Source organism: Taeniopygia guttata, chromosome 1, assembly GCF_048771995.1.
Source record: "Taeniopygia guttata chromosome 1, bTaeGut7.mat, whole genome shotgun sequence".
NCBI lineage: Eukaryota > Metazoa > Chordata > Aves > Passeriformes > Estrildidae > Taeniopygia > Taeniopygia guttata.
The window spans coordinates 73,451,346-73,468,645 of NC_133024.1; the positions used below are offsets into that span (position 1 = coordinate 73,451,346).

The 17,300-nt window shown below is 39.2% G+C and overlaps 1 protein-coding gene across 8 annotated transcripts in view; it reads left to right on the forward strand.

Annotated features, from left to right (window-relative positions):
* The first annotated feature begins 13,997 nt into the window (after positions 1–13,997).
* Positions 13,998–17,300, forward strand: part of GPC5 (glypican 5) — a 578,936-nt gene continuing 575,633 nt past the window's right edge. For 4 of the 8 annotated variants that reach the window (XM_072931225.1, XM_072931215.1, XM_030276009.4 and 1 more), the window contains exon 1: positions 14,000–14,290. In XM_072931225.1, the coding sequence (XP_072787326.1) occupies positions 14,125–14,290 (166 nt within the window). In that variant the 5' untranslated portion in view covers positions 14,000–14,124. Of the gene's footprint in view, positions 14,291–17,300 lie in introns of all 8 variants that reach the window. The other 4 variants (XR_012056734.1, XM_072931234.1, XM_072931209.1 and 1 more) reach the window with 3 other exon arrangements.

The window sequence follows — 17,300 nt, forward strand, 5'->3', positions numbered from 1 at the left end:
TTTGCCATTCTTGGGTTCATAATGCAATAGTTGCTTTTGTTGCAAACTGAGTTTCATTCTAAGAGTGAAATAAATTTTTCTGCTTTTTGTCTAGTGGGTTTGGTATGATATTTTGGTGGGGGTTTTTTTGTTGTTGTTGGTTTTTTGTTATTTTGTTATTTTGTGGTTTTTTGTTTTTTTTTTTTTTTTTTTTCCCTAGAGCAGTTGGGGGCTGATTTGTTTTCCAGAGATGTAAGAGAGGTTAAAAAAAAGCCTGCAGAACTTTGCTGGACTGGTAGAATAGTCTCAAATCTTGTCTTAATTCTAACACAGCTCTTGAGTGTGCCCAAGACTATCTTGTTTTTCCTGAGGCAGTCCATTTTGCTCTGGTGATGTATTTTACATAGGGAGCCTTAGTTTTGGGGGGAAGTTTTTTTTGTTGGTTTTTTTTTTTTTTTTTTTTTGTATCTATAAGAGGAAATGTGTGAGTCTTCGAGTTTTGAACTATTTCATTGATAAGGTAAGTGAAAAGTTCCTCTTCATTGTAACATGAGTTTCTCGATTACAGAGAATAAAGTCTTTATAGGTTGCTTCTTCAAATTGGTGGTTTTCAAAACTTTCTTTTTTTTTTTTGTAAAAATCAAAAACTCTTAATAAATTTTTCCTGTGAGAATGAAGAGTGGTTAAGAAAGGAATGAGCTTTGGTGAATCCTTTCAGCAGTATTTGGTGATGGAGTATTCAAAGACTGTCCTAGATTCTCTCTGAAGATGATGGTACTCTTGTATTAACACTACTTCCTCCCCAAATCCTGAAGTTGTTCTTGGCACCATACCTTTGTATATCAAACAGTAAGCCTTCTTGCACTGACTGGATGTTTCTTGGGGTTGCTTTCATGTAGCAGTTGTCGAAATAGTTTATCTGGACTCAACCTGGAATTTGAGCTCTATCCTTCATCTACTGAGGAAATTCCCATCCAAACTTAAGCAGCATCATTAGCCTTGATAGACAAACTTCATACTCTTAACATAAGAGTGGTTACCTGGGAAAATAGTTTGTGGGAGCTGCCAAAAGTCTTGTACATAACTGAGGTATTCAGTATTGACAGCTGAGAGCCACATTCTGGTATCTGCAACCATGTGGAGTTAAGCTTGAAAATTATTTGCTCCATCTGTGCATGTATAGTTCACTTGCTAAGTGCCTCTCTAGTACTAAATTAAGAGCTTGGTCTAAATTGTACAGATTTATAGGCCTGTTCTCCTTTGGGGATGGGAAAGCTATAGGATGTTAGGGATCACCTACTTCTAGAAATCTGCTGATTTCTAGGACATTTAAATTAGGTTACTTTCTATGTTACATTCTTTTATAAGAAGTGTGGGGAGCCAACAGGAAAGTAAGCATGTTTTTACAGACATAGCAAAACCAAAATAACTGTTTAGAATGCAAGAAAAATTTAAGAGGAATATCTATATTCATAAAACATGAACTAGGTATTTCAGAGTTCTGCTAGCAATAAACTGAGCCTTCCCTCTGTAGTTTAAAGGGAGCCTTGGCCAAAGAATGCAAACAACAAATGGGGAAAATTAGTTTACTAATAATCTGGGGAGTTCTAATAAAGCACAAAACAAAACCTAGGTCAAGAATTTACAAAAATTTGGAGGTGTATGTCTTGCTTGTCTGTGTGGCTGCTCAGAATCATTCCTTGGGATTAAGTGATCCTTTGTGGTGTGGTAAAATCAGTCCCTTGTTTAAAGTCACATCTACTCCCAAGCTGCTTTGAATGTCTTGTTTATGGATGTCTGGTTTTAGTGTGAAGGTGGCTCTGCTGAGGAATACACCTGGAGCTGGTAGCTGGGCTTGGAAGCTGCACATCGAGATGCGAGTTGAGCTCCGAGTGGGAGCCCAAGACAAGAAGCCGGCAGCTGCCAACCTTTGGGATTACAACGGGCATGAAGATGGATGCTGCCAGCCAGGTGAACGGACACTGAGACACAGCAGGAGCCGGGAATTGGCGCCTGTTTGGATAACAAAGGAGATGGAAACCGGCGATCCAGTGAGGTGAATGGATGCAGAAAGGGGGCAGGAGCATGGGGAGATTGAGGGGGTAAAAGCCCAGCAGATTCTTAGTGAGGGGTTTTTCCTCATAAGCACCAGTTTGCATTGTGTCTGTGGTACTGTGCTGGGAATAAATGGATTTCTGTAATGAGCCATCGAAAACCCTGCTGTGGGTAACCTGGTCTGACAGTGTGAGTGGAGTGAGCAGGGAGCCAAGCAGGGTTCCCATCAGGTCACTGGAGCCACCTGCTGGGAATGGGCTTTGGTCCCAGTAGTGGAAGTCTGGTCTTGCAGAGTGTGACTGGTGGGGAGCCTGTGAATGGTCAGAGTGGGAAGTTTTTTTACCAGCATTTGATAAAATACATGATGTGACAACTTGAGCTGGTGTGCAGTCTGCTCAGGAGACCAGTGCTGTTTCCACAGGGCAGCAACACCACCATGTGTTTGACTGGCAAGGCAGGGCAAGTGGTGTCCTTTCATGTGGTAGCTGTAACTTATAGAACTGGTGCATTAATCAGTGTTTGAACACACTGTCAGAGCTGCAGCTCTCGGCTCCACTAGTCTTTTCACTAACTAGAGATTTACCTCTATTTTACTCACTCGGGACATCCTCATCAATTGTCTTTTTATTGCCCCAACAAAATCAAACTTCTCTGTTGTCTGAGTCTCTGGTGTGCTCCTGATTGATAGGTGGGAAATTGCACATATGTGGTAAGGATATAGACATTTATAATCTTGATTCATTTGATTGGTCTTTTCTAGTATCAGGGTTATGTTTGTCTTCTGCTAAAAGTTCTCAAGCTCCTTTAAGATCTGCTGACAAGGCTGAAGTGCAGCGTTTTTATTACTCTTCCTAAACTTTAAAAATTTTCTAAAAAAGTTTCTTTGTATGTAGATTATTAACCTTTTATATAATTGTTTAGAAATACTACAATGTTAGTTTAAACTTGCTGTATTTTGATCGGAATTTTAATAAGTACTGTGGATTCCAGGGAACATTTTGGGGAACCTTTTAGTAAAACTATACATATTTGCAATTTCTCTGATTTCCTCTGACTTGGATTTAGATCTAGCCTTTCCCTAAGCATACAAGGTCAGAAAAAGTAGCTATGCTCCCAAATGACATTTCCTTTTTGTCCTTGAGGGGCCTAAGAAATGGGTTATAGACAAACCAGGAGCTTTTTTTACTTTCTTTAAACTTCAGGAATTGTTCTTCACAGCTGCTTCTTGTTTCCCTATAATAATCAACTTGATGTAGTTGATTTAGTAAGATAGTTGTTGCTGTGGAGTCTGCCTCAGTATATGTATTTTCTTAGATGCTTTATTTTATAGTATTAGCTATTATTTTATAGTAATGAGTCCAACATTGCATTAAGATAAAGTAAAACTGATCTAAGTTCTGGGTTTCTCATAGTTGAACTGTGCAGTTGACTTACCTTTTATCTTTCTTGTTCTGTCTTCTACCTGGAGACTGCAGTGCTGTAATGCAAACTCATCTTCTTTCCGAGATGCTTTACAAACTGAAATTAGCACTATAAACTGTTGCCTACTGGTTAAAATTCTCAAACTTTGTTGTACTCATTTTTCAGGTGTTTCTTATCTTGTGCTGATTGCAAAAAATTAAAGTATGTTCCTTGGGACATTGTCCCAGTGTCTCTTAAACATTGTCAGGCTCAAAGCATTGACCTCATCTTCAGGAAGCCTGTTTCAGAGTATGATCACCTTCTCAGTAAAGAAACTATTCCCTTGTGCAGCTCTGAACTGTTCCCACATATCCTATGACTGATCTCAGAAGAGGTCAGCACCTCAGTCTCCTTTCCAAACTAGACAACATCAAAATCCTCAGTCACTCCTCATAGAATATCCCCTCCAGCCTTTCCACCAGCTTGGTTGCCCTCTGGACACATAAAAGGACCTCAACATCATTTTTAAATTGTGGACCCAGCACTGCAAACAGAGTCATAGTGAGGCCCCACCAATTCTGAATACAGAGGCATAATCCCTTCTCTTGACAGGCGAGTGATGGTGCATTTGATGCACCCCAGGGTGTGGTTTCACCTCTTGCAATGCTAGGACGCATGGCTGACTCACATTGATCCTGCTGCCGACTAGCAACACCAGACCCCTTTCTACAAGGCTGCTCTCCAGCCACTCCTCTCCCAGTTTACCCTGGATACAGAATTTTGTATTTGGACTTGTTAAATTTCACCTCATAGATGATTATCCAATGCTCCAATCTATCGAGATCCTTCTGGAAGGTCTCGTTTCTCTAGAGAGTTAACAGCACTCTCTAGAGAGTTCCAGTTTTGTGTCATCAGCAAACTTGCAAATACTGTGTTCAACTCCACAGAATGTCAAAGCTCGGGACAACTGAGACATTTTGGCTTCCATAAATGCGTTGGTAGAGCTTAATTATAGAAATTTATGGTTAAAGTAGGCACTGTAAAGAAATGAAATAGAGCGAAGTAAAACGAGTATTTGAAGACAAGCGTTCAAGGTAAACTTCAAAAACATCAAGGTGTTCTTTTAGCAGAACATGTAGTTGTTTCAAGAGTGCTCTGAGGTAGTTTTGCGTTCATTTTGCTAATTAATATAATAAAGAGTTTTAAAATTCTGGATATAATGGTTTGCAGTAACAAATGTATAAAATCCATTATGAAAGGCTTACTTGAACTTCTTATGATCTAGTGTGCAAGGAAATGCATCTGCTGCTTAGTTATATGTAACTGTCTTTCATTCGAGTGTCTAATTGAAAGGAGAACTGGAAGAGCTTCTAGGGTATTAGATAAATGTCATATCTTTAGAGATGGCAATATAATAATTTGAGATAGGTATCCTTTTTATGAAATACAAAGTTTTCTTTATTTTAATGGGATAAATATGATTTTATGTCTTAAGTAATGAAGGAAACTCAGTGGTCTCAAAACTTGGCATGATGTGTTCTGTATTTACTCTTCCGGAATAGCAGTTAGGTAGCTGTTGCCATGTTTGAACAGTTGGTGGCTCCAATGCTTTGCAGCTATCACAATACCTACTGCTGAAACAAATCAGTTCAATTCTAGCTGTACCAAACTAGTTGGAAGTGTAAAAGGAAAATTGGAATCAGGAACTTAATAAATAGCCAAACACTTGCAACTTGCAATTTAAGCCACAAGGTAAATACTCTCTCTTTAGTTCTTAGATAAGCATAAACTCCACTATTGCTGTCTACCTTAAGATAACTTATAAAGGGGCTCCTTTACAAAGTGCCAGTTCATAATCAGTAGCAATACTAAAACCAGCATAGCTGGCAGCATCCCTGCTCCATATTGCAGGATTATATAGGTAGAACAGGTTACAGCTATCCTGACCAAGAAAAAAGAGGGAGAGAATAATCAATCCATTTCTGGAAAAGAGGCAGAGATGAGCATGTCAACAGTCTTTAAACTGAGACTTGTTTAAGTGCTTATGTACCTAAAAGAGAAAGTACTTTTGTTTGGGGGAAATAAAGGATTTGATGGGCACTGGTACTTGATAAAGCAAGAGGACAACTTCCTAACAGAAGAGCTGTGTTTTCAGTAATTGCAGGAACATTTAATAAACACAAAACTTGAAGAGGATGAAAAAGGTTGTGAAAAATGTTAGCCCTGGAGAAAGTCTGGAGAAGTCTTAGATGAATGTGTAGATATGAGATGAGAAACGTCTGCTGATGACTTTTTCCAGCTTTTTGATCCCCAAAAATATGACTGGAGAAATGGAACATTGCTGCACAGGTTTTCCATGTTCTAGAGAAAAGGAAACTATAATTATTTTTTTTTTTTTTTTTTTTTTTTTTTTGTTAACCAGTGTTGGAAAACTACAGTCTGTCTATTTTTGATGAAATATTTGTATTATGCCATCCTGAACTAGTATAGGTACCCTTTCTGCCTTGTTTTTCATCTGGATTATTACCATGTTTTATTCTTGAAACTTCTGTAGTTTATGGTAGAAACAGCACTGCAGGACAATCACAGGGAACGCAGCCTTGCAGGTACACTGTGGCCCTCCAAACCACAGTGAGGTAAAGAGCAGTTTGAGAAGACAGTGAATGAAATCATATAGTGACCCAAAGTTACTTGCAATTGCAGTCTGGATATAGCATTTTCTTTCTGTACAGTTGAATGTTATGTCCTAAAGAAATTTTATTTGGGCCTGAAAAAAGGGGGGAAAGGATTTGAGGAGTCTTTATAATATGCAAACTTACTATGCAAACTTACTAACACTCTTAATTTTTATTTCCTTCTGTTTCTGAAGGAGATGAACAAAAATTAGCCCTGCTGATCAGAATTTGTATGTCCATTTTAATTGCTTTATAGCATTATACTATCTTAGCAATATTTCATCAAACAAAATATACTACAAGGTGAAGCAAAAAAAAAAGTACCACTTCAATACCTGCCCTTACTTCTATCTTTCTTTGTAAATTTAAGATTTTTGAACTAATTTCTTTATATTAGTCATCTAACAGCTGCACTTGAAGACAAGGCTTGAATATAGAGATAGAGTATTTACTGGAGAACTCCCTTAGCTTTTCTTCTAAGCCTGTAACATTCCTTTCAATTATGTTCTGTGATCACTTTTTCCTATTTTTAATAATATATCTATTAATTGTTGATAAATTTTATTGAAACCAGGTACTACTAAGATTGAACTTACATGCTTGAATTGTCTATGCAGTACTCTGGAACAGCCAGTAGACAACAGCAGACTAATATTTCAAAGTATTTATATGCTGCACTGATTCGTGTTCCTACAGTGGACTCCAAAGTTGCTCATATGTAATATATAGTTTCTGTGAAATATATGTTAATGCTATTGAGAAGATGGGAAAAACACACCAATCTGAGACCCTCATCCAGGACCAATCAGCTCATTAGCAGGGATCATTAGCGGGAAGTTTTGTTTAAGTTTGTGAAAGGATTTGTGTCTTGAAGAAAAAAAAGATGTCTTCTGTGTGGCAGTAAGATGTAGTATGAAAATCTGTGCTATCTATATATCTTCTTAAGCACACTATTTTTTTTTTCTTTAATGAGGACCTTGGCCTTACTTTTTCTAGGTACTGGTTTCATTTTGTTGTTTAATACAAAATTAAAAATAAACTTGAATTATGCTTCACAAGTAGTTCAGGGATAACAGTATTTATGAAATCTTGTGTGGTGAATGGCTTTGGTATTCACATTATTTCCACTTAAGATTTTTCCTGTAACTGAAGTATTTTGGATATCTCATACCTATAACAGCAGAGAAATACCTATTCACAAATAACTATATGCATTAGGCATATAGCCGTTAACATCATTATGCAATTGATGTAATTGATATCATTACAATTGACTTCGCATTGTGAATTTCATTATCAAGTTAATAAAGTTTTTGTGCTGATGGAAGTTGTGTCCTTATAAATATAGACTGATCAATAAAAAGAGCACATGATGTGGTTTGACAGGAGGTTCAGCAGACTTTGACTAGAAAGCTGTGGCTGTATTTTGTGTATTTATAATCCAAGAAAAGATCAGTGCTAGCATTTTTCGATTAAATTCTTGGTCATGTGTTGCAAGGGTATCCCACTTGGTAGACTGGTGTTCTGGTTTTCCCCAGACCAGTTGCTACAATTACTATAGTGCACGTTAAGATAATATCAGAGATTGATTGCATAGCTTTGCCACCTAAAAAAATATATTAATAGCTCACATGTTCACTTGGGAGGTGGGAAAGTTTGGATCTGTGTCAAGCAGACAGAGACAGCCAGTCACTTGAATCTTTAATGGTATTAAAGAAAATGAAGGTGACTGCAATAATTTTCTTTGATACTTAGATACATCAGATGTAACAGTTACTGTATTTTGGTCTAAATTTGAGACTTAGTATGAATTCTTTACCTTAGTGTGTCAATTCAGAGGGCACATAATGGTGAGGTAGGTCACCTGTTTAACACTGGCAGGGTGTAGCTCCTAGTAACCTAAAAATACATGACTGTGAGTTGTTACTAATGGAAAGTTAAACCTTTACTGCCTTTCAGGAGTACCTAGGTCTGTCCTGACTTTTAAAATGAAAAGAAAATAAGAGATTAAGAATGTTCACCCAAGAATATCTAAGGAAGTCTCCATGGAAACAGTGTACCTAGCAGTAAGGAGAAGTACTTTTGAAAGTAAATGGCTGACTGTTGAGCTATGTTTGAAGTGTAAATTATTAAATGAATAAAACCTTTATGAAAATAGATGTGCAATTACCTTCTGGATACAGTACTCTGAAATGAGTACTGGAATTTGGACTTACTGTGAAGAACAGAAGCTGTGCCTGCATAGGCAGGATCCCAGGTCTGCACTTCTGCTCCCTTTTCCTTTTTCACCATAAGGGGCAAGTCAGTACTGCAGAGCTCGGGAAGGTGTGGTGGTGCATGATGGGGAGAAGACCTTTCTGCCCACCCTGTTATAAATGAAAGCTCCAATTTATTAATGAAAGAAAATTTATTAAATGTTCCAAATATAAATTCAGAGAATAACAACAAAAAGTGACTATCAAAAAGGGTCAGTGCTGACCCCGGGACTGGTGCTGGGTGAGACACAGGTTTGACCACTGCAGCAGAGGGTCCTCTATGTTCACACCAACTGTCCTGTCTGACCGATTTTTATATGATTTTTCTTGCTGAGGCAGAGTCCCTTTCCTTCCTTTTTGGACTGCACATATTCATGTGGAGTTCTTTTCTCTGTGGCAAGTTGAACAATACCTGTCCAGAGAATGATGAACACCCATGATTGCCCTGGAATTTGGTATTGAGATGTATCTCCCTGGTGGCTCTGGCTATCTCAATCTCGGATATTCATTGCGTATTTATCATCTGGGCCATTCATTGGACCACTGTGGTTTCTACATTGTGTTGCAATCCCCGTCGCTGGCTTGTGCGTTTTAAAAACTTCTTATAAGAGTATATCTAACCAGTACATAATTATAAAATATACTACGATTTTATTTGCACAAATTATCATATACACATATAACACACCCCATGGGCCCAAGCTGAGGGTGCACCTGCGGGAGTGGAGGAGTCCCTGGGAGCGGTGGCAGCAGGCAGGCAAAGCACTTCCTCGGATCTGCCTGCCAGGCTTTTCCTGGGTGACAGCGGCTGGCTGATTTCACCGGGAAGATAAAGAGCATGTAGGGAGTTACTGAGAGGCCGGGAGCTGGGACAGAAGGGATGCTGGGACCATAATGTGTGGGGAAAGCCTCAGCTGAAGTTAATGGAAGAATAGCATCTGCTGTGTGCTTGGGGGTGGGAGGAGCAATGCTGGTGGTCTGTCATTGTTGAAGATGCCCCTGCTCGTCACAGGAGAATTGGACTAGAGGACCTTTAAAGGTCTCTTCCAAAAGTTACTATGATTGCAATGTACTCCTCTGTGGTCTGCATCTGTTTCTCCAGTCTTCTTTCTCTCATGTGTTCTCAGCTGACAACTCTTTGTCATTGTGTTATGTGTAATATAGATAATTCGCGCCTGTAGGTTGATATGTATGTAATATTTCATATTATTAAAAGGCATATGAGTTGGTACTAGGGGCTTTGCCTCGCATATGTTGAAAATGTCTCTGATAAGACCTCATTTACAAGTCAGGAGATGGGTCATTTCTGAAGGTGATCCAGGTACTCCTGAGCGATGATCATCCCGACAACGACCCAAGACTGGAATCACTGGAACCACCCAAAAGGATACATCTCAAGGCTGAGTTCCTGTAACTCCATCAAGGATGTACATAGCTTCCCGATCACCAGATTGTTCAGCTCAGCACAGAGAAAAGAGACTTTATGAATATGTGGGACTTTGAATGGAAGGCAAATGTCGATCGCCGAAATCCCGGCCTTGAGCAAAATGAACCAAATCACTTGCGCAGGACGCTCGGTGTGAAACATAGGGGACCCTCTGCTGTAGCCATCAGACTTGTGTCTCACCCAGTGCTGATCCTGGGCTTGGCACTGTCATTTTCTTTGTGGCTGGCTCAGATAGATTTGGATTCCTAAATAAAATCAATTTTTATTTTTTAATTTGGCTGGATTAATTTTGATCAATAACAGTTGCAAGCATGAAACAATAATACATCAGAAAACATGTATTATAATTTTCTCATTAAGAGTTCAAAAAGATTTTCAGTTAAAATTCATATTTTTTTGCCTTCTTTAAAAAATACCAAAATATCCCAACCAACTTTTTTGAAAATTTATCTCAAAATCAAAACTTTTGTAAGTCTAGTATCAACTCTTTCAGCTCTACTTTTAATGAAGGATTAGATGAATCAAACTTCAGAGTTGTGTGTGAAGCTTTACAGGCATTACTACGTTTATGGTATAGTTGGCAAGTGTGGCATTGTTATGAATACAAATGCTACGTAGCTTTTAGTCCTACTTCACTAAATAAGATAAAATAAGATAACTGGGGGTTTTTGTTTTTGTTTTTAGTTTTGGTTGTTTTTGTGTTTTTTTTTTTTCTTACTATCTATTGAATCATTATTATAGCTCTGTGTAACTGAAGAAAACATTGGTGATTTGCTGGGTGGTTGTTGTTTTGTTGTTGTTCCTCCCATGCTGTTGCTGTAACTTCAAGAAGTTATATTTTAGTCCTAGGATACCTACTCTGTTCAAAGCAATACAAAAATCAAAAGGATGTTATCAAAACCAAGAACTTACAGAGAGCATATATTAGATCAGAAATAGAATTTGATGCTGGGAGATGATGTGAACATAGCAGACAACACAAGCACTTGTCTGTCTTCTTAATCAGTAAAGATTGATTTCTTTCCTTTTGCTGTGGTATGTATAAAAATAATACTCAAAACTAAAATGACTTCCAAATCACTAAATCACTCTTCAAATCTTTTTACTATGAGGCAGCTTAATAGGTATTTGTACTACTTTCAGATACATGAGACAAAATAGCATGAAAGTATATTATCATTTCAGAACTTGAAGATAAAGACAGGTGCTGTAGTCCTTGGGAAGTAGAAATTCCCTTTTGTATCCTGAGAGGGGACCACTTAGAAGGATATGCAACCAAAGCCAAGCAACTTGTGTTTAACACAGTAAGGAATATGAGAAAAGTGAATGTGGTCTGAGCAACAGTTTGGAAAGGGTTATTTTTGTAGTAGCTCTCTGAAGAGATGAAAACAGGAAAGGTGGCACAGCCATATAAAATGTTTTCAGATGTTACAAGATGACAGTCCAAAGGAGAATGTCATTTGTGTAGATGAGGAGGAATCTTAGCTGTGTTCCAAAAATAACAGAAAGCTTCATTTTAGCTTCCTGTGATTTAGAGGGATAAATTGTAGATCCTCCTCTGGTATTGCACCAGTGTTTCAGGTAATAGAGTGATATTGTTTGTGATCAAGGAAAAGATGCAAAGGGAGAATTTGTAGAAGGGGTATTCTTAACTCATCTTGTGCTAACAGCTAGCTATCTGTGAGGAGCCATCAAGTGCGTGTGTTCAGGCTTTGGCAAAGAAGATACAAGCATAGCCAATCCTAATGTTCTCTCGTAAACTTCATATATATGTATATATATTCTCATATCAAAATGAGAAGAGTTCCTTTTTTCTGCAAACCTGCTCCATCACAGGGTCACATCCTCCTTCAGGCATTCATCTGCTCTGGCATGGGGTTCTCCATGGACTGCAGGTGGATCTCTTTTCCATAATGGACCCATTCACAGGTCACAGAACTTTCAGCTCAAGTTCAGACTGAAGTTCCAGCCTGTCCAGTACAGCAGGACAGGAACAGCAGCTACACTGGCGACCTGCCATCCTTTGGAGGCACATCTGTGTGGCTGTTATCAAAGCATTCCCAGGCACAATACAGTAAGGTGATAAGCAGTACAGCACTACAGCTAGCAGCAAAAGCAAAATATGCCCACTGAAAAGTGCTAGATTCAAAATACAGTCACAAAAGTGAGCTCCATGGCAAGAGACAGGAGCCTGCTCATTACTAGCTAAACAGCACTACCAAACAGAAATTCAGTCTAGTATATCCCAGAATAATTAATTCTTGAAACTTGTTAGCTAAAATACACATTTTAAGACTAAAATCAGGAAAGCTTTGAAGCATAAAACCTGAAATTAAATTCAACCTTCTAATGTAGCAAAATATAATTATTTCCTTCCCACTTCCTATGCTAAAGTTATTAACAAAAAATAAAAATTGAGAAACCAACTCTCCAAATCCCCCAACAAACAAAACCCACTTCATTTTTTGTACTAAACTAGAATCTTTCTTATGTGGTAAGATCTAGTTAAAACACGTATGTTCGATTTCTTACCAAAATCTTCCCTTTTCCCTTAAACTGTATAGTTGGGGGATAGAGGTTTCTCAGAATTGCTATTAATGGAGGATATGAGAAAGTACTGGTCCCATTAGAAGCAAAGGGTTTCTAGAGATTACACAACATCATCTATTGCTGTAGGCAAACTTCCATGTGGTTGTGGGGTAAAGGAGAAATCTGTAAGTAGGAATGCTTATATGTTTTTCTTAACTTGCAAGAATTTTCCCCTGAATTCTAATACTTTATTTTCATAAGTTTGCTGTGAGTGCTGCACATCTTGTATTAGGTGTTGAGGATGGCATTTCATTATTTTCAGAATTTGCTCTACCATCTTGAAGTTGCTGAATAAGATCGTATGTTCTCTGGCTCCCATGTTCAGATTGTTTTCCCCAGTGGTATTTTTCAATATTTTAAAAAAGACTATTTTACTGAGTGAAGAGGGGTTCACTGCCTCCTACCAGCTTCCTTACAAGACATTGCAATTTTTTTTTTAATTTATTGACTTTAATCTAAACAAAAATGTTTTTGGGTTTTTTTTTTTTTTTTGTTGTTGTTGTTTTTTGGTTTTTTGGTTTTGTTTTTTTTTAGTAGGATTCACTGTTTTTTCCCTCCCTCCCTTCCTTTTTTTTTTTTTTTTTTTCCACTGGGTTCTAAAATGTCTTTTGTTGTAGTGTGCTTTATCAAGAAGATTGTAACCTGTCCTCTGTGTACACTCTTTATACATCAATGTATAAGAAAAGTACAACAAATTTTGTTAAAGGACATTTCATATAATTTTGGAGCTTGCTGACAGAAGTAAGTTGCCAAGCCCAGGAGTATGGATGATTCAGAAATACTATTCCTCTCCCCTTCTTATGAGCTGTCATTCAGTAGACTGGATAATGACATTGTTTTATTGCTTTGCTCAGTAGTGGTTGATCTCTAGTGCAAATTTTAATAACTTATGTTTCGGTTTGTTAACAGTATTAAAATGAAAGTGTGGAATAATCCACACTTAGAACTGGTTTTGCAGTCTTGTGTCGAAATTGCTGACAGGAATAAAATATTTCTTTTAAATGGAAAGCCTTATGTTTTACAGTGCTGAATGACCACTTGCAGCTTCGAAGCGCACCAAGAAAAATTGGTGGCTGTCAGGGGTAAGGTGTGACATTTAAAATTTGTGCATGGAGAAAATTCTTGATTTTGGCATCAAGAAAGCTGTTCTAAAGATAACCTGATGCTTCCCACCTGCTTCCTTGGCTGCTCTAAGAGTTCCCATCGGACTTCACCTTACAGGACAGAAGTTTGTAAAATGGTTCCATGTCACGTTTGCCTCAAACTGAAACTTTTGAAGATGCCGAATTCTTGGAAACTTTTGTTTGCAGAAAAACAAAAGTTTGGCATTTCAAGCCAAACTGAACGGCGTACCTTACTGACAGTGTTAAGCCTGTTGCTAGCAGTTCCCCAAAGCGGTATACTTTTTTTTTTTCGTGTTTTTGGGTTAAAATTGTTCCCTTACTATGCCAGCACCTCCTTTGCCTTTGCGTTTCTCCTCCAGAGCCCACACTCCCGGGTATACGCGGTGGGGCGGGGGTGTTTCCTCTTGTCCCCAGCCCCGAGACGGGCGCAGGCAGCGCCCCCCGCTGCCGCCCTGGGCGTGGGGCCCCTCCTCGGGCGGGGCCCGGGCCGGGCCGGGCCGGGGGAGGCTCCCGGCGGGGCGGCGGGCGGTGCCTCCCCCGCGGCGGCGGCTCGGGGCGCCTCGGCCGCGTCCCTGCGGCAGCTGGCGGCGGTCGCGGCCATGGGGGGGAAGAGTTTCCGCCTCGGCATCCTGACCCTCGCCGTGCTGCTCCTGGCCGCCGCCTCGGAGGGCGCGGAACCGCCGCCGAGCTGCGAGGCGGTCCGGAAAGTTTTCCAGCTGCGGCGGCTCGGCCCGCTCGGCGGCGTCCCGGAGTTCCCGCGGGCAGGTAAGGTAGAGCTGGCGGGGCAGGAGGCACCGGGAGCGGCGGGGCCGCCCGTTTGGGTTCAGTGCCGCCGGCGGCAATGGGTGGGTGATGCTGGCGGCTGGCCTGGGCACATCGGGTCCCCCGCTTTGTAGGACATCGCGGCTGCCCCCTTACTCAAGAGAGAAAATTCCCTTCTCGGGCTGTGGGCGCTGGAGCACCCCGATACCTGCCTGAAGCGCCCTTGTGCCCGCCCACTTCGACTCCGTACCGCGCAGAGCTGCGCTTCAGCCGGGGTCACCCTGCTTCCAGCCGGCCCTGGCAGGCACGCGAACCTGGAGGCTGGGGACAGCCACCGAGCTGCGCTGGGGCTGCTGGAGTCACTCTGCTGGGAAACGAGAATGACTTACACCGCTGCAAGTGCTCGGGCTGCGCATTTTCCCTACTCGATAGCTACCTGTCACTGGAATGTAATGGAATAAAATTCCCGGGAAAGGAGAGTCTTCATGGCAATTTGAGTATAGCTAGCATTTGTATCAGCAATTATTTTTTTTTTTTTTTTTTAAAGTAGATGCTGAATGACGGTGCAAAGCTGAATGACGTAGTAAGGTGTAGGTTTTTAGGTTTGAGGTTTCGGTTCCAGGTTTGTGAGAACCTCAGTTGAACTTAGAGGATTAAAGTGCAAGTATTTTAGTGATCAGCCATATAGGATGAGAAAACAACTTTTTTTTTTTTGCCCATCTGTAAAGTGTGTTCATTTTTGGATGACAAGTTAACTAGTAAATGTGAGTCAGTGCTTTTTAGACAGAAAATGCAACAAAAGATGAGTTAATGTCCCCCTCACTTAAAAATATCAATAACTAACTTCATTTTTTTAAAAGATAATTTGTGTCATTTTTATTAACTCTGCAAGTTGAGATAAGGTGTACTAGGTTTATTTTAAAGGAATCCCTCCAAAATAGAGCTTTTAATAACTCTGGCTTTAAATTTGTAATGCTTAACAGTCAATATTGCAGTGTGTAGTTTTCAAATTGGAGTACTATATTTGTTACCAGTACATTTATCAACATGAATGATTGTCTTCTTGCATTGTCCTAACCTAAAGATTTTATAATTGTCTTTGATACAAAGAAAATAAATGCTTCAATTGGAAAGCCTGATGAGACAAGTACTGTGCAAATGAAGGTGTTTGGAAAGTGAAATCTCAGTTACAGCCCTGTCGGTGATTTAGTTTTTCTGTGCTGATTATTTGTGTGAATAATCTCAGTATGAATGATATTGTATCACTTTATCTATGTTTTTCTCATTCTGTAGTCTTGTGTAAATGTTGTGCTTTCTCTGTTATTATTTTTGATTACTTTACCATTCATTTGTGTACGAGGGATAGGGAGGAAATATGTTGACTCAAAAGAAAAGAACTATAGTACCTTATATATGTTTCTTCTGCTCCGCTCCTCCAATTTCTTCCTTTCTCCTATAATATTTTTATACCACCACTCACTTTCTTCTTTTGATTTTGACTTTTCTGCATTTCCTGCTTGTAGGAAAAGCCATGTTTGAATTGTAAGAATATATAAAATAATTCCTTTCTTTGGTGCTGCCCTTGCAAACAGTGGGCAGTAGGAGGTGTGGTACAGCTGTATGGTCAGCAGCCTTTTACTCTTTGAAGGAATTACATTGCTGTGGGCTGCCAGAGTTCTGGTTCTGAGTAGCATTCATCTCAGATATCATTAAACAAATAATTGCAAACAGTAAAATCTGTCCGGAAGTGCAATGACAAGAAAACGGGGATTAAATGAGTATTTTAGAAGATTTAGGTGTGATTAAAGGTTTTAGTAGGCTCAAAGTGTAAAGTGAAGAGAAATGTCAGTTTTTGCTACTGATCTTCTGTATTAAGCCTTCTTTTGGGGCAAGATGTAAAAATATTTTGAAACCTTTTCTGATGACAGAAGAAATGTGTTTGTGTATATGACACACACATGTACCTGTAAAACACATGCATTTCTTGTAGGTGTCCACTTATGAAAATAGGTGTCCAAGCTTGCTGCCTTTACAAGCTTTAATTTTGGTGCTGAAATGTAGGCATCTATCAGCATTTTAATTTTCCTAAGGTTTCCATCATCTTCCCAATGGGGCTGAGAGATGTAATAACTCTGGGAAATTTACATCTTTCTGGTAGTGCAGTGTGCAGTGGGTGGGATATCTTTGGCATCTCAGGTGCTCCTCAGGGCAGCCACAGTGGACAGCTAGTGCAGCTTGTGGCATGTTGGAGCTACTCCATTATCAAATGTTAGTGTTGGCTTCAGAATAAGCTGCATAAATGCTTCTACTGCATTGCCTCTATGTCTTTATTTTAGTGACACCTTAGACACAACTTGTTTAAGAACACTTTCATTTAAATGTCCTAAGCAGTCTCTTTGGGGTAGAGCATGGTCACCAGCTGAGGTACAGCAGGAATGCTGGTTGATGTATGGTTTTGTATGCAGTGGAAGTAAATAAAATTATAGGGTTTTTATTTGCCTTGTTTTTGTTGCATGTAAAAAAAAAAGGCTGTACCATTCCCATTCTTTCCTCTTCTTGGTAGGAATAAAAACAGCAGCCTTATCTCAGTAAATCATGTAAATTCTAGTTCTGGAGATGGTCATGTGTCTGTATTTTGAACATATTTTAGCTCAAAAACCAATACATTATGTTATATAATTAGTTTTGCAGCAATTGTATAAAGATTGTGTATCTTTAAGGGAGAAAAAAAATATTTCTGTCATCCTGTGCAGAAATGACATATACACGAAGGTGATCTTGAAGAATATGAAAACTACAAATTTGAGTTTGTGTTATCATCCACATAGGACAGGATATAACAGTGTTGAAAATGGAAACTAATAATCAAGATATATATATATATAATAATCAAGATATATATTTTTTACCAATCCCAAGGTACTTATTGCTACCCCTAGCGATCAAGACATTTGACTAACTGTTCTTGGTCTTTTGTAAATGTGATTTGGATTTGGGAGCTATAGTACAAACT